General features: G+C 34.4%; 2 protein-coding genes and 2 pseudogenes across 2 annotated transcripts; 3 read left to right on the forward strand and 1 right to left on the reverse strand.

Moving 5' to 3' along the window:
• The first annotated feature begins 3636 nt into the window (after positions 1 to 3636).
• On the forward strand, positions 3637 to 4720 carry LOC143576332 (putative receptor-like protein kinase At1g33260 pseudogene; annotated as a pseudogene).
• A 4600-nt stretch (positions 4721 to 9320) lies between these two features.
• Positions 9321 to 10646, forward strand: LOC143576331 (putative receptor-like protein kinase At1g33260 pseudogene; annotated as a pseudogene).
• A 3233-nt stretch (positions 10647 to 13879) lies between these two features.
• On the forward strand, positions 13880 to 14641 carry LOC143576338 (uncharacterized). The gene is made up of 2 exons (XM_077060447.1): positions 13880 to 14112; positions 14184 to 14641. Exons 1-2 carry the CDS (start codon positions 13983 to 13985, stop codon positions 14639 to 14641), a joined length of 588 nt encoding a protein of 195 aa, XP_076916562.1. The 5' UTR covers positions 13880 to 13982.
• On the reverse strand, positions 14545 to 17323 carry LOC143576354 (G-box-binding factor 4-like). Its single transcript, XM_077060459.1, has 6 exons — positions 17098 to 17323; positions 15910 to 16262; positions 15763 to 15834; positions 15598 to 15627; positions 14929 to 15030; positions 14545 to 14843 (listed from the first exon to the last, which is right to left on the reverse strand). The coding sequence occupies exons 1-5, from the start codon at positions 17183 to 17185 to the stop codon at positions 14947 to 14949; spliced, it is 627 nt and encodes a 208-aa protein (XP_076916574.1). The 5' UTR covers positions 17186 to 17323; the 3' UTR covers positions 14545 to 14843; positions 14929 to 14946.
• Between the last annotated feature and the right edge of the window lie 257 nt (positions 17324 to 17580).

Here is a 17580-nt window from a genome sequence, read left to right on the forward strand (position 1 = left end):
CTCTCTTTAATTGTTTATGTGATATATATTATTATTATCCACAACAACAAACATCGCCGAATCATCACTGTACCATTTTTTTTCTCTTCTGAATTTCCTTGTCCTGATATATTGAGAACAAAAAAAGAACGTATATAATCTAGGCAAATATCACCTTTCGTGCAACTCTAAATAAGGGGGCAATAATTATCCAATGATTAATTTATCTAGTGTCTTAAATGAGGTGGTTATGAATGAGGAAGTAATAATATATTAGCTTGTTTGTAGTATTCTCTTAAAACATTCATTATTATTTTTATTTTCAAATTTGACAAGGTATATCACAAGATTTCTGGTTCATAAGAAAACTAGGTGTTTTGTTTCATGGAACTTTATAAAATTTAAAGAAATCACAATCTGAATTTTAGTTTTAAATTCTTGAAAAAAATTTTTTTTATGTATTTGGTACACAGAATTTGTTGCAATTAAATTCTAAAATTATTTGACAACTTAACACATTACACTAATTCCATTAAACTAGTTCCGGCCACCATCATCACCCCCACTTACATCGTCTACCACCTTGACAACCACAAACCCGTCACCATTCCCATTGCCCATCTCAACCTTCGTCCCCACACGATCGCCTCCAACCACCCCACCCCATCGCTGTTCTGCTTGATCATCATCAGCCCAACCATCACCACTACCAACCCGGACAACAACCTTGGTCAGTGTAATATTTGTTTTATAGTTGTAATTAGTTCAACTTTAGATTTAATGTATTCTACTACATTAGCTGATTAATAAATGTTAATTTTTCACTAAAGGTTGATAAAGGTTAGATACATGTAATTGCCCTTTGTATACTACTACAACATGGGTACACACATCTACAAGTGTAGTGGTGTATGATGATTATTTTACTACTCTACTTGTACATTTTTAAACACCAAAAAGCAAAAATATTTTGAATATGTTTAGTATAGGTTAATGAAATAGACGAGTTGGATCTGTTTAATATCAAACATTATAATACTATTTTTCTTTTTGGATATCCTATGAAAATGTAATAAATAACTACATTATGTTGTTTCGTAGGCACGGAAATACAAGGAAATGTGACAAAGTCACAAAACTATCATTGCCTTGAAGGAAAGAACATTTACCAAAATAAAGAAATGGGAAATAACGTTGGAGGCAGATGTGTTAGTGGTGGTAGTCAGGTGGCGAGGGTGTTGAAGGTGGTGGTGATGTTGGACGGTTATGGCGATGGTGATGGTGGCGGAGGCGATAGTAGTGATTGTGGTGTGATGGTGATGGTGGTGGCGCGCCGGTGGTGATGGTAGTGGTTATGGTGACGGTGGTGGTGGTAAGGGTGTGGCGATGGGAGTGGCGGTGGCGGTGGCGGTTACGTAGTGGTGGTAAGGTTGTGGCAATGGGAGTGGTGGTGGCGGTTACGTAGTGGTGGTGGTTGTGGCAACAATGGTGGTGGCGACGGCCTAATGGTGTGGTTGTGTTGAGAACGTAAGGTGAAAGAGAGAATGAAATGAAAAAGAAAAAAGAAAAGCTAAGGGTGCGAAAAAATGATTTTAATGTATTTGGTGGGTATAAGACTCATTGTTTAATTGTTGATTTCAATTTATTGATCAATCAAACACCCTTATTTTGAATTCCCTCACGACGATCCATTCCATCTCGCTTATCATTTCTGTATACCAAACGATACATTTGTGCTTCTCATTGTACTCACCCGAGTCAGTAGTGTGATCCATATTTATGTTTCATCTTATACTCATAATTAAAACTTGGTCATCATTGTGAATTCGAGTGGCTCATAACTCAATGACTCGTAAGAACACCATCGTTCATTGTTTTAAATCACTAATCGATTGTTGAATGCCATTAAGGTTTTTCTGGACAACTATTTTTTTTACATTTTTGTTGTCTGTTTTATGGAGAAAACTTCGTAAAAAGCACCTCGAATACATTAATCTTTTTTTCATATCTTATTATTATATACGCAAAGAAAAATGAAAAATAAAATATATGTAGTTAGCCTGTTACATATACATACCTTTATGATCAACAATTATATATTTTTTTACAATACTAACTTTATAATTAAAACACATAAACAACTTGTATTTGATAGTTTTTATATTTTATTGTTACATCATGTCATCATCAACTATTGATATATTCTGCGGGTTATTTTGATAGAATTAATAATTTGTATTCGACATATGTCATGTTTAAAAATAGACTAGAGAATTTTAGAAGAAGAATAATTATTTTTATAATAGAAAGGATGAAGAAGCCTTTGGATAGAAGAAAGCTTTATGGAGTCGTCTGAAATACGCGTGGGGTGTATCAAAACTCAAAACAAAACAATAAGACAATATCTACCAAACACAAACACAAGAATATTATGTTTATATTCATTAAAAACATGAAGCAAATAACCCACCCACGAAGCCTTCGCCTGCCGCACACGAATGGTATCGTAATCTAATTTAATACCATTTGCCTCCACCTTACATATTTTATTTTAATAAAATTTGTTACATATAAAAGTAACATCAATGACTAAAGTTTGATGTGCACATTTAATAACGTTTAAGTTATAGCCATTGGCATTTGGTGTCATTTATTAAATCAATGACGAGCAAATATTTATGATTAACAAATACATATTCATGGCATGCTTATGCTTATCCTTATCCTTATATTGATATCTATATTTTCAAAATTCTCTTATTCATCTAACAAATAACTTAATAGCGAAAGAAAAAGTTTTCACTCATTTCATTTTATATTTGGAAAAGCACCGATCTACCCAATTGACCAAGAAAAAGTTATGAAAACAACCGTAGCTTGTTTTATGACTATTTTAATACATTTTTTTTATATCAAACGTAACTATTACGAGGATTTTCCCTTCTTATCTTATGAGTAAGATGTTAGTGTACATGTCTAACCGGGAGGGTTTTCTTTGCCAGCACTGAGGGGGTCGGTTTACCTGTCAATACCGATCCCCTCATTCATATCACTCATATTGCCTTAACAAATTTTGATGTCAATCAAGACATAGTTTCAAACATGGCACGATAATAATATTGGATCCTTGTGTTCTATGGATGAATTCAGCACCGGTCCCAAATTTCTCGATCATGATTTTCTTAAAAACATGGTATCGGTACCATATGCAAAAACTCAATAAATATCAGTAGTGATCCTGAATTTCCTGACACCAGTACTGAAATGCTTGTTTCGAAACCAATTCCCGGTTCTATTTATTCATCTCTACCTGTTCCACCCACACCTAGGAGCCTTAGTAGCTTAGTAGGTACGGAGCATATTTGTTTCTTAGTTATTTCCGTATTTGTTTACATGATACTTTAACTTAAAGCTATATATTAATAATAAGACAAAATATAAGAATAGAAACACCGACGATTTTGTAATTGATAGTGCTGTCTGTGGGTGGTCAAACCCTGTGTTTTAACACATTTTTAACATTAGACGACCACCTTCCTTGAGCCTTCCATCCGCATGGCTCGTGGGTCCGTACGCACCAAACCAAACTCAACTCCTACTTATACTTTCACTCACACCACCCTCTTACATAAATAATAATAATATTCCTTCCTCTTCACTCCACCTTTTATCCCTTCATTACAATATTATCATATCCACTCCAACTCCATCATATTCATATCAAAGTTATAACCTCAATGAAGTCATTCTTTTGCTTTACAGTCTCCGATAAAGTCGCTGATTGCGATGACGGTAGTGTCGGCTGCTCCGATGTCACCACTTCGTTTCCATGGGAAGACATAAAGAAACGAACCCGAAATTTCACTAGTCAGATCGGTTCAGGAGGGTTTAGTACTGTCTACCTAGCTCGGTTACCTGATTTCGGGCTAGCCGCAGTCAAGATCCAATCGGCTTGCACTGAGCGGCTAGCCCGAATTCATGACCAAGAGCTACAAATTTTGACACGACTAAAACACCCGAATATTGTTAAGTTTATTGGATGTTGTAATGATAGAGAAGATGAACGTGCACTCGTGTTTGAGTATGTACCTAATGGTACGTTACATGACAGGCTTCAGAGTGATGTGATGCTGACGTGGAAAAATAGAACGCTAATTGCGTTTCAGCTTGCTTCAGCTTTGGAGTATCTTCATGGCATCCAAATTATTCATGGGGATATTAAGGGCTCCAATATACTTCTAGACCAAAAATTAAATTGCAAACTTTGCGATTTCGGGTCCGCTAAATTAGGGTTTACTTCAATGGTTTTACCTCCATCATCCACAAAGACGAATAGAATGATTATGGGATCTCAAGGCTACGTGGATCCGCATTATTTAAAAACCGGATTGGTTTCAAAGAAGAATGACATTTATAGTTTTGGAGTTGTGCTTCTTGAGTTTATTACTGGCAGGGAAGCGTTTGGTATGCAGAAGTTGACAGACATTATGGGTCCGGTGGTGAATGGGATGGTGGGAGTGGAGGAGGTGGTGGATCCGCGGCTGAGATGCGGTGGCAGGTTCGATTTAGAGGAAGTGAAGGCTATGGTTTCGTTGGCCGGGAAGTGTATTAGTGGTTCACCTATGGTTAGGCCTTGTGCGAGTGAAGTTGTAGCATCCATGAGGGACAAGTTTAAATCAATTGCTCATTTGTGATGATTTCTTATTATCATGTAAATTCATTTTCTAGTTTTGAAGATTTTTGTTTTAGTTTTAAACCTTTCAAAGATGATACGAGGAAGTAATTCTCATTTTTTTGTTGGTTTGTAATTTTGATTGAAAGTGTGTTGAGATTGGAAAATCGGTAGCCAAACCGACTATATCAGGCCCGACTCCGAGAAAGCGAAAAAAAATTTGGGTCGAATGCGAAATATTTTTTGGGTCTTACTTAAAAAGGAGTATTATGTTGGTTTAAACAATTAAATTTATATATAGGTTTATTTGGTTATAATTTGAGTTGTGTAAAGTTTTTTTGTATAAAAATAAGATTAAACATGTCTCAATGAGACTTGAACCGATGACCTTTTGGTTGAAAGTAACACCCTTTTGCCACTAGACCAAACTAGTGGTGATGTAAATAAGTTTAAACATTAGATATACATATTGTTTTTAATAAAACTATATATAATATTTTTTAATAAAAAGTTCGGGCCTAATGGGGTGTCGGGCCTATGGCCGTCGACCACCCTGCCACCCCTATGGGCCGGCCCTGGACTATATTTGATTAGTTTATTTTTCTCATTCAAAGAAGAAATACAAAATCTTTTTAGTTTATTTTGTTACTTATAACTTTCATACAAACAAAAAATATGTATAATCATACTCTACTAAGGGGCTGTTTGGTAGGGTCTGAATCTGACCCATTAAGAGGTAAACCTCTAAATCGGTCAGATTCAGAGCGTTTGGTTCAACCCTTGGCTCTGATTCGGTCAGACATTCAGCCTCTGAATGGTTCAGCTGAAAATAGATGCTGAATGAAACAGATGGTTGCTGAAGACCAAATTACCCTTCTTCTTTTGATCTGCTAGTGTACGACACACACCACCACCATCAGAGACGGAACTACAGGAGGGTCCGGGGACCCTCCGGCGACCCTCTCGCAACCAGAACTTCCGTCAGTATGAACATCCGACGACGTTATGGTTTTCAGGTAATTATAGCAAACAGAGGAGAGTAAAATAGAAAAATTGGACCCCAGCTCTAGGTGATAACCGCCGTCACCCATTCTCGCCGTAAAACCGACCCCAGCCACAACCTTTCACCATTTATTGTTGCATCAACCCTTCCAACGCTGTCATTAAAAAGGTCACCGGAAAATCGATGAACGGTGACCAGAAAAAAAAAGGTAGGAGATGAAGAGGAAAGGTTATGCTGTTCAACAAGAGTCTGCCAACACACCACCATGTCTATACCCTCTCATGTTGCTGAATTATTTTGTGACGGTGGGGGGAGGGGTGGCCGGAAAATGGTGCCTCTCTTGTTGAACATGTGGTTGTTGAATTGGGGCTTCTTGAAAATTAGGGCCAGTATGTATTTTTTGTATATTTGTTACACTTTTGGTAGTATTATATTATTTGTATATAAATCTAGTATGTATATAATCATTTATATATTTTGAATGATATTAATACCAAATTTACGTAAAGGGGTAAAATAGTAATTTTGTACAGTTATTCAGACGTCTAACCAAACAGATACATTTCATTCAGCCCTTACTGGTTTAGATCATTTTACCTATTCAGACCTCTTACCCATTCAACACTTAATAATTCAGAGGTTTGCCAAACAGCCCCTAAGCTATTGATTTGTAGGCCTCCAAAGGGCGTGATATATAGATCAGGTTTTTCTCAATCACGAAAGACAAAGTGACTGGTTGCGCTTAAGAATATCCATATTCACAACATAATCCAACCTAATCTTTTAATAAAAAACCAATTTCTTTAATTTTCAATATAACCCAACCTAATTCAAAATTTCACTCACATTCACAACTCAGACCCTACCATAGCATTGCTATTGGTGGGATATACTGAGTACGATGATGATGATGATGATGATTCACAACTCAAACCAACAAAACTTTTTTATTAAATAAATACAGTTCCTCATTATAAAAAAAATAAATATACAAAAAGTATTTTTATTAAACAAAGAACAAGTTATAAATGAAATTAATTGGTAAGAAAAAGTAACACAATGCCTTAACCATTAGTGGAAAGGGTTGGATTGCAACGTCCCTAGTCTTTGCCACTACCCGTTGCCAAGATAATGTGATTTTTGTTCTTCTTTTTATTTTAATTCAAATTGCCGACTGACCCAAGCAAAAAAATCACTAAAGTGGATCGCATTACAAAAAAATGTGACCAGAAGAAATAAAAACAAAACAATAAACCACACAAAAGCAACACCCCCTGCTTTAATATGTCATCATCACTTATTTATCACCAATGACATAACTAAAACACGTTTAACTAAAGTTATTTAAATTATATATTGAATAGGTACACTTGCCGCCTTTTTTTATTCTGCATTCACAATTTTACTTTTTTTAATATCTAAGTTCTTCATTTAAGTATTAAGATCAAAGCAAACGTGATCTATCTACCAAACTTCGTGAGCCCATGTTTCTTATAATAATTCCACATTAAGACAAAATATGTGCGGACAAAGTTAAAACACGAATTGGCGTTTAAATTTGGAGCACGTCTGCTTTTTATATAAATTTTAGACATATTAAACTGATTGTCATCGTGACATGTACATAATACTATCTTACAAACATTATATATTTGGTCTCACTTTATATGAATTAGTAACACGTTTTTTATTTTTTTTTCATACAAATACAGACACTAAACAATTATTAGATCCATATAAAATATGATCATTTCCTTATTTGCTTGAAAGATTATATAAAGAACTCTTAACACCTCCGCGCTATGTTTCTTCTTTTTCTTTAATGTTGAAGCGCCTGGTTGGCATGTCACATAACATCTACCGGCTACATCTGGTGATCATGCACTACAACAAAAGACACTACTCTAAAAGTAAATGGAATTCTCGACCACCCATCTTTCCACCAACCATCCAACCCGATTGCCACCTCCACCTCGCTCAACCACTAGTGCCCTAGACCATCCCAACGCCATCATCTAGGGATGGCAAAAAAAAAACCGAGCTATGCACGAAACATGTGGGATAGGTATATCCGAAACTTTATGGGTATTGAACAGGGTATGAAATTAGATTTAAATATTTACGTGGGTATGGGACGTGTATCGGATTAGGTGACACCCGACCCAATTACACAACACCACATGCTCGTTTAGCCAAATCATATGAAACTTTTTTGAAATTTTATTTTCATTCTCCATTAACCCTTGTCTCTAAATGCTTAATTTTAGTAGGTTTGTTATATGAAAGTTAGTTTTTCTTATGGGGCATGTACTTGTTAATATTAATATTAGTTAATTAGTTAATATTTTAGAGGTTTAACCTTGTTAAACTAAAAAAAGTTCAACCGCATTTGCAAAGAAAAAAAAGCGAGTAGCATCAAACAATGCCCATGCCCACTACCGATCATCCTTCGTCGCCTCAAATCCCTTCGCCAGCTGAACTCCAGCCAGACTTCCAACTTAATTTAGGTAAATGATTAAGTGAAACACTCATTTGATAATTATTTTTATTGTTTTAACTTACTTGATTAGGGAATATATAGAGACCCTGGTTGAAAAATTAAACATGCTATGAACTTTAGATTTAAAACATTTTTTGTTTTTTGTTGATTATATAAAAAGTAGTTTTATTATGTTTTTTAATATGACCCGTTCGAATCCGACCCAAAACGGACTTAAAAAAATAGATAACGACAAACAAACGACCTGTAAAAATGTTTTCTAATAATTTTAACATTTATATATATGTACTTAAACATTTGTTAATAACTTGTATTCTAATTTATAGGCATATAACTCTATTCCGTGTCCTTTCTAATATGGTGTAGTGGTAGGAAGACTGGATATTTTTAGTAAAAACACAGGTTCAATCCCCACAGACAACACTTTGGTAGGGGCATGAGTGACTTAATGAAGGAGGATTGTGATCTTTGTGATCTTCAGTTCGATCCTGATGGCGTCCGGGTTTTACCACCGACGGGCCTTCGGGCGGGTGGGATTTTCTCAGAATTTGAGATAACTTGAAGGCATTTAAGGATTCTGTACGACTAGGTTAGGTCAACGGACAAAGATCTTTTGCTATTTGGTCACCCCTTATGGAGTACCTAGATAATTCTTTGTTAGTTGGTCGTTAAAAATATATATATACACACCACATTATATCTATTTGATAGGTCTTACAATACACTTTGAGTATCGGAAGGTGTTCTTCGAGTTTATGGTCGCACAATGGGTATATTTAGTTTATGCAACTCGAACCTAAACTTAAACACAGTTAGACGTGTGCTAACTTGTTAACAAGAACCCAATTTGTCTATTAAAACATTAAATTAAAAGTCCCCACAATGACGTCTTAGTGGCAAGACTATGTAGACACCCAATTATGGCGTGAACCATTTATTTAAAACATTAGATAAAGAACAAAGTCGTTTCTTTATAAGGTAAACCATCCAAAATCTAATTACTCCTTTTTTATCTTTTTACCTTTTTACTACTTGCATTTATATTTCCGGTGTTAATCAAGAAGACAAAAAAATCTCACCGACAATAAAATTCACACCACCTTTTCAATAATTTTGTTATTAGTGTCTATTTGTTGGTCAATCAATATATTCAATCAGTCTCTCGGATTTGATGTCACCACCAAACACATCATATTCCCGGGCCCTTTTAAGACGTGTCCGTACACACCAACCTTCAAGCTTCCCTTAAAGTCTTAAACACACACCTTTCTTTCTTTCTATTCTATCTCCTTCAACCCACCTTTCTCTTTTTCCCACAATGGGTTTACTCAAGTTATTCCATTGCTTTAGAGTATCCAATCAAGTAGCCGATTGCGCTAGCAAAGACAGCGAAGACTGCTCTAGTGTCACCACCAAAACTACATATGATCAAACTTTATCTACAAACAAGTATTCATGGGATGATATAAAGAAGTGGACAAGAAACTTCTCCAAGGTTATTGGATCGGGTGGGGTTAGTACGGTCTACCTTGCCCGAATACCGGATTATGGGTTAACAGCTATCAAGATACAATTGGCTTGCACCGAGCGGCTAGCCCGAATTCATGACCAAGAGCTTCAAATATTGGTCAAAGTAAAACATTCAAATATTGTTAAGTTAGTTGGATACTGCGACGATAGGGAAGAAGAGCGTGTGTTATTGTTTGAGTATGCGTCCAATGGTAATTTACATGAGAAGTTGCAGAGCAATGTAACGCTGACGTGGCAAGCTAGAACGCTGATAGCGTTTCAGCTTGCTTCAGCGTTACAGTATCTGCATGGGATGCAGATTATTCATGGAGATGTTAAGGCTGCTAATATTCTTTTGGATGAAAAGTTAAATTGCAAGCTTTGTGATTTTGGATCGGCTAAATTAGGATTTACATCGATGGTTTGGCCCACATCGAGTAGCCCAAGAGCGATAATTGGTTCACAAGGGTACGTGGACCCGCATTATTTGAAAACCGGATTGGTTTCAAAGAAGAATGACATTTATAGCTTAGGAGTTGTTCTTCTAGAACTTATTACAGGAAAAGAGGCGTTTAGTTTGGAAAGGGGGGAATTGTTGACGGAGATTGTAAGTCTGGCGGTGAAAGGGGTGGTGGGAGTGGAGGAGGTGGTGGATCCGCGACTGAGATACGGTGGTGGGTTCGAATTAGAGGAGGTGAAAGCTATGGTTTCGTTGGCCGGGATGTGTATTAGTTGCTCCATGGTTAGGCCTAGTGCAAAGGAGATTGTTGCATCCATAAAGGAAAAGTTTCATAGCATTTCTTGATTTTCATTTTGGTTTTGTGAAAAATTTAGATGTGATTGTATTGGTTTGGTTTCATCAATCATCATCATCATTTATGATTATTTTCTGTAAAGTTTGTTTTTTAGTTTGAAGAAAGTTTTTAAGTTTTCTTTTGTTTGGTCACTTATTACTATTCACAAGAATGTTACATTTCATAAACCATAAACGGTTACAAGTCTATTTTAGTTCATATCTCGTCTAGTAAGGTACAATATATTAATCATTAAGTAATAATTACTAGGTCTAATTCCTTTTTTTTTAAATATTATAGCCGGCATCTAGAATATCACCTCAAAGTCGCCTGTCAGGGTTCAATTAAACCTAACAGTTGAATTATGGTAAATAATTAAAAATGACGAGTTCTATTATTATTATTATTATTATTATTATTATTATTATTATAGAGAAATGAGGAAGGAATGAGTAATAAGCATTTGTTTAATTTAGAATTAAAATGAAGAAATTGTTAATCGAAAATGACAAGGTAACGAATATATAATGCATGAAGTCTGTCTATCCATCATTTTCGTTTACTTTCTAGTGGCTACGTTTTATTGTTAATAATAAATATGTTACTAACCGTATTATAAATGTGTTTAGGTTGAGCAATCAAATCAATATCATGACTAAGCTTTTATTTAATATAACGTTGTATGTAAAGTAAGTAGCTCATTTAATCTGATTTAAATAACTTGTGTCGTGTTATGTTATGTTTACCACTTTATAAACACTAATCATAGAATAATAACTTAACTTCATGGGTTTTACTTTATCTGATAATTAGCACTCAAATAGTATCCGAAAGACATTATGGTGTTAAGTTGTCTTCTCTTTATCGAACAAGGTGGATGGTTCCCTATATGATTATGAGTCGTTTACAAAAAACTCTCATACTTTACACCAAATTGTCTATTTAACCTTTCATTCTTTACTTAAAAAAAATCCTTAAAACATTTTCACAAACTCTGATAACTCACGCTACTACATATTATTCGAGTATTACATAGACATAAGTTTTGTATACAGTTAACTTGGTTAAAACATGGTTGATGTAAGATAACAAAAAGCGGTTAATTTATCCTTAACCGCGTTAGAGAATTTATAATGGTTTTGTATCCACAAAAATTGTTCACACCTCTCATGTTTTATTCTTAATTTCTATTTCCATTTAATTAAATATATGTGTTTTCTTTTTTTTTTTTAACTCATAACATACGAGGAAAATAGAATGGAGAATGAATATTGAATGTCAAATATATGAATTGCGAATGAGTATAATATGATATTATGAAAACCTTAAATTTTACCTTAAATAATAAGAATTGAGTACTTGAGTTAAAAACGATAATTCGATATGTCATTAATGATAGTGAATAACACCCTATGCGGCTATGCCCGTCTTAGGGAGTTAGGAGTAACTCAAATGTTGAATCATTTATCAAATAAACTATAAATAATTGCTCTTTCTTTTCCGTCTTCACCACCCACCATTGGTGGAGGCCAATGGCTAACAAAACTAGTTAGTCTAATTAATGTTAATTGCAGCTCATCTTAATGGTGGCCTCCACCATACAAGAATGCTAATGTTTTTTACCGTGAAAGTTTAAAGTAATAACTTTTTTCTAGTAACTCAATCTGGATCGGAACGACACGGAGAAGATTATCATGGATCCTCTTTAGATCAATAGAATGTAAAAACAAACTGAACATATAACACATTTAAGTACTTAATCTACAACACAACATAGTAATACTAATGGTCTTTTTCATTCGTACAATCTTAATCATTATACATCTTATTCATTCTATAATAATTCTTTTAAATAACATTTTCTCTTATTAGACGTAGAAGTATCCAAAACTTTCAAAATTGTGTGTTTTAGTCCTAAAGTTATGTTAGGGTGAACAATATAATAAAATAAGAATATCGTGATTTGCACCCCTTTTCCTTTTTAATTAGATTACTTCAAATGCAATAATCAACTCAGGAGAAAGAAGAATATATATAACTGCTCAAGCAAAATAATATCTATAACAATTTGAAATTGAATTAATTTTTGAAAAGAAAATGAAATTTAATTACAACACTTGTTATAACTGGAAAAAAAATTATAATAAAATAAGGAAATAACGACGTTATGGTTGAGGATTTGTGTTTAATATGAGTTCGGTAAACATATTGTGTTTCTCCTTAGTCCTTACAAACACGATTATTTCCCATGTTATAACAATCGAAGCTGTGAATACTATCAAGAAAGACTTGAGCGCTTAAAACGCACCCGAGACGATAGAGAAATAATGTTTTGATTATAGGATATCTATCGATGTGTTGTGAGAGAATCGTTGCATATTTCATGTAAATTAGAGGGTATGTCAACTAAGATAGTATCTTTGCCTTATACTTAAAAGTAAAAGTTAAAACGGACCAATCGTCAGCTCAATTAAACAAAAAAAAATCGTATTAAAGTTTTAATGCAATTTATTTGGTTTAATATTTTTTAGACTTATGTGGAAAGTGGAAGTAAAGTGATTACTTTAAGTCTATTTCAACCAAGATGCGTTCACCCCACTCCAACCCCTAAGTTGTGCCATCATGATTGGCTGATTGCATTATTATTTGTTAAAACTGAAAAAAAAAAGAAAAAAAAAAACAAACAAACGATTGATCATGTTATTGTATAGAGCTTTTATATGCTTAGCTCACTGTTATTGATAAAATACCACTGATTCATAAAGATCTCCACGTTTATATTTTTCAGAGCAATGTAATACTAGTTTATATATATATTTAAACTTCACGCATTAAAATTTAATACTAATAATCACATACACAAAAATTGTTGTAGCACAAGAATGCCTACTCATGTATTATTAAATCTCATCAACAAATGTACGTTTATTGAAGCTACGCAATGGAAAAGTGATACACGCTAGTCGCTGGTACTTTCACATACTATGGAAATTTAAACATACATTTCAAGGAATGTGTAACGTGATGTTGGTAAGCGACACAATATAATATGTGGGGAGTTGTGAGTACTCAGCCTTAGCCGGTTAGTACTCAGTCTTAGTCGAGAGTACTGTGGGATGGCTCACCGAGAACTCGGCCTAGGAGGGGATTGCTAGTTGAGTACTCGGCGCCTAGGCACGATTTTTACAACCATGATATCACATACTTCCTTATTAATTGTAGAGATAATTTCTTTGTAATATACATAGAGGTTTATCAAATTCTACAAAAAGACTAGGTTTAACCTTTTGTAAATATTTTGTTCTTTTATACCATAATACATACATTATATAAGTATTTTTTTTCATGTCATTTGTAAAGGAGCTGGAATTAGCTTCCCGCCAAAGCAAATGAAGAAAGAATGGAAGCAATGGATATATTCTTTTCTTTGCTCCCTCCACATAAACACAAATGTTGTCATTGTAATCATCCTGACTATATTAATGACCATCTCACCTAGGCCATAACTAGCTTGAAATACAAAAAATGGATTTCAAACTAGATCTAAAGCTCCCAAATGAAGTTGACCTTTCGATTTCTAAAAACGAACAAGTTGTCGTTTTCGCCTCACACCAAACGGATTCCATGTTTATCCTCACATCCGACCTCAAAAACGGTTAGATTTTTTAAACTACCTTTTGTTGTTCTTTCTTTGTATATGTTATTTAAATGGTTATATGCATGTAGGTGGTTATGAGAAAAAGGACATAAGGATTGACATAAATGAGGATGGGAATAGAATAACAATAAGTGGTGAAAAGCCCAACAAGGGATTCCAAAAGACCTTCATAATCCCGGAGGGAGTGGCTTTGGATAAAGTCAAAGCCCGGTTTGACCAAGGCGAGTCAAGACTCACCATTCGGATGCCAAAATTGGTAAAGGGGATGGTCCCTGGTGTTGGGATTGAAGAATTCAAACATCCTGTTATTCCTATTCCCGCCAATGAAGAGAAACAAACGGTAAATCAAGATGCTGAAGAAATAAAAAAGCAAGATCAGATACCCGAAAGCCAAACAGAAGAATCGGAACAAAAGAGTTCCTCTTATTCTTCAACTACTCCAATAATAGCGGGATCAGCAATACTTGTCTCTCTTATTGTCGCCTTTTACAGTTTCATTCGCTCTAAAAACAATAAAAAAGATTAACCACTACATCCATTTAGCTTCTTTGTTTGATATAAAACAAACATTTTCAACAAAAATGTGGTCATTTTTTCGGCCCCCAAGTTTTTAGTTGATCTATGAACCACTGCGCATTGGGCCCAAATCTATAGACCTACATATGACAAGTTCATCTTCCGTTTGCAACACGTTCTTTGTAATATTCATCTAGATATGTATCATCTTCCTGCAATGCAATGAACACATTATTAGTTGGTACTTAATTGTTTGCGTTTGCACGTGATGGAATTTTGATTTGTCGTGTGCTTTACCTTATTATAGATTATTAGTTACCATTCCATGGACCGAACTCTCCTCAGCACGTTTCGTCTTGGTCTTTGTTTCTCTGTAACTGGAATTATGCTGTCCATCAACTGAACAAAACACAAAACAGTGTTAATCACATTAATTACAAATCCAACACATTCTAGTTTTCATGAAACAGAGAGAATAAAACACAACTTCAAACAAACACAAACGAAATCAAACAACTGTAACTTGAACAAGCGCCCCAAAAGATACATTTAGGATTTGATGTATAATAACAATGTATTCACATTTTCATTGTTTTTGAAATAAAAAAACAGCTGTTTCATGATCGGATTTTGCCTTTAATGTCTCCAAATTATTCTATTTATTTAACTGGAACCATATTGATCAGACAAAACCATATAAACCAACAAGAATTAACCATTTTCGGAAAAGCAACAATAGAACTGAACCACCAAGTAATCTAAAATACTCTTCTATGAATGGAAAAAAGAATATATTATTTATCGTAATTTGAGGGAACAAATTTGGCAAAGCGAAATTCTTAAACTATGCGACAATTTCAACAATAAGTTGTATATAGTTAGTAACAAATATAAATAAAATTTAATAAAATAGTAACACTGTTTTAATGCATAAAAAGAGCAAAGGGAGTAGAATTAGTTGCATACCTGCTTATACCTTATTCTAGTCTGCTCCGTCTGAAAAAATAAAAATAAATAAGTAACGCAAGTTAGCAAATAATAACTTTTCAAGTTAAAACTCAGAATTGTTTATAACCACACTGCTTTATTATGAAAAGAAAAACACAAAGATTAAGTGATTAACCGTGTTACCTTTACTTTCAACAACGCCTCGTTTTCTTCTTCCAGTTTCACAGCTAAAGATTCCAGCTCAGCTTGGTACGCCTGAAAAAGCATATCAATAAGAAACTAAGAATCATAAAAGTTAAAATTTCGTTTAGAAAACAGAGAAATAATCACCTGTTTGCGTTCTCTGGACCTTGCAGCGGACTCTCGATTCTTAATCATCCTTCTCTGCCTCTGTTGAGCCGCCTTATCTAACGTCTCCAACATTGCTCTCTTTTTCCCTCCAATACCGAACCCGTCCACATTTACATTTGGCGGGTGAACACTACTATTAGGATTGTCAAAACTAAATATCCCTCCGCTTGGTAATCGTTGAGGTGGAATTTTAACATCTTCTTCCTCAATTGCCCCTGCTTTCGCCAAGAAATCCTCCAATGTCATCATCTCATCGGGCACTTCCTGCTTGCAACTACGCCCCGCCACAAGCTCCTTCCAAACATCATCCACACTCTTTGATGATGTCGGCACTAATTTCATGTTAAAAAAATTATAAACATAACATAAAGTTTAACTTCAAATAATCTTAAAATCAAATACTTTCAAAGATTGAATTGATATAATAGAAATAACAATAACTAATAATGGATATCATATGGGGAAAGTTAACGTACATACTAAAAAAGCGTGCTAAGTAGTGTAATTATTTATACAAGTAATGCAATTACGTAATTAAATCGTAGCGTAATTATGTAATTACATCGTACTATAATTACACTATGTTGTATTTATAATTACACTACTTGATTACACTATGTTAATTTAATTTGTATTTGATCCAACCCCGGTATCATATATGGCCTTTGTCTTAAAAAAAACTTAACCAACATTAAATAGAGCTATTATAAGAAGTGTAAATGAGCCGAGCCAAGCCAAGCCCGAACTCGACTTGTTTTGACTTATGGGAGCTCAAGTGTGGTTCGTTTCGAGCTCTTTTTTCTAAAGTTCGACTAGATTTCGGTTATTAAAGGTGTGTCATTCTTTCAAGCTAAAGTTCGGCTCGTTTATTATTTATTAATTAAAATTATATACATTTTAAATTATTTTTAAATATTTTGACACAACCTTAACAAGCTTAAGCTCGGTTCGAGCTCATGTGCAGTAAGTTTAAACGCAGAAGTTAAAGCTTAAAAAACACACTAGACTCGTTAAGGCTCGACGAGTGTAAAATGTCTTCCTATACAAGGCTCGAGCTCGATAACTATACAAATTGACTTATAACTTCATACCAAAAACATTTTGATCAAATATAATAACAAATTGACAGATGTAAAATGTCAGATTAAAAAAACAAAACAAACAAACCACTGTCTTGACGGGTAACGGCGGCGGCGGCGGCATCTAACAACGTAGTCTGGAGAGGTTGAGATTGAGGTAGTTGGTTGTCGGACATCTGGAAGGTATCTGACTTTTGTTACTGATTGAGGAAGAAGAATTAGTTGATGATTTGCGTGTGATTAGATCCGAATTTATCGAAGACATGAGCTTAGAGGAAGCCATGTATTATCCGGATTGGTCGGGAGTGTGAGCATAATAAAAGGGTTTGTTCGGGATTATTATAAATAATAAAATTGTTGAATTTAATGTTGATGTTTGGTTGTTTGTTTGGGTCCAGATGAGTTTGTTTGTTTAGATGAGCGTTGAATTATGTTGTTTCTTTGGAACACGGAGATATATCGATTGATCGATGGATCGAAAATATTGAAAGGGGAAAATTACAAAAACAGTCCCTCACCTAATCTCCACTTGACACTTGTCTTCTTACACCTAATTATATGGGGAAAAAGT

Source organism: Bidens hawaiensis, unplaced genomic scaffold (genome assembly GCF_021521415.1).
Source record: "Bidens hawaiensis isolate Kalapana, Puna unplaced genomic scaffold, B.hawaiensis_p1.1 tig00028074_1, whole genome shotgun sequence".
Lineage (NCBI taxonomy): Eukaryota > Viridiplantae > Streptophyta > Magnoliopsida > Asterales > Asteraceae > Bidens > Bidens hawaiensis.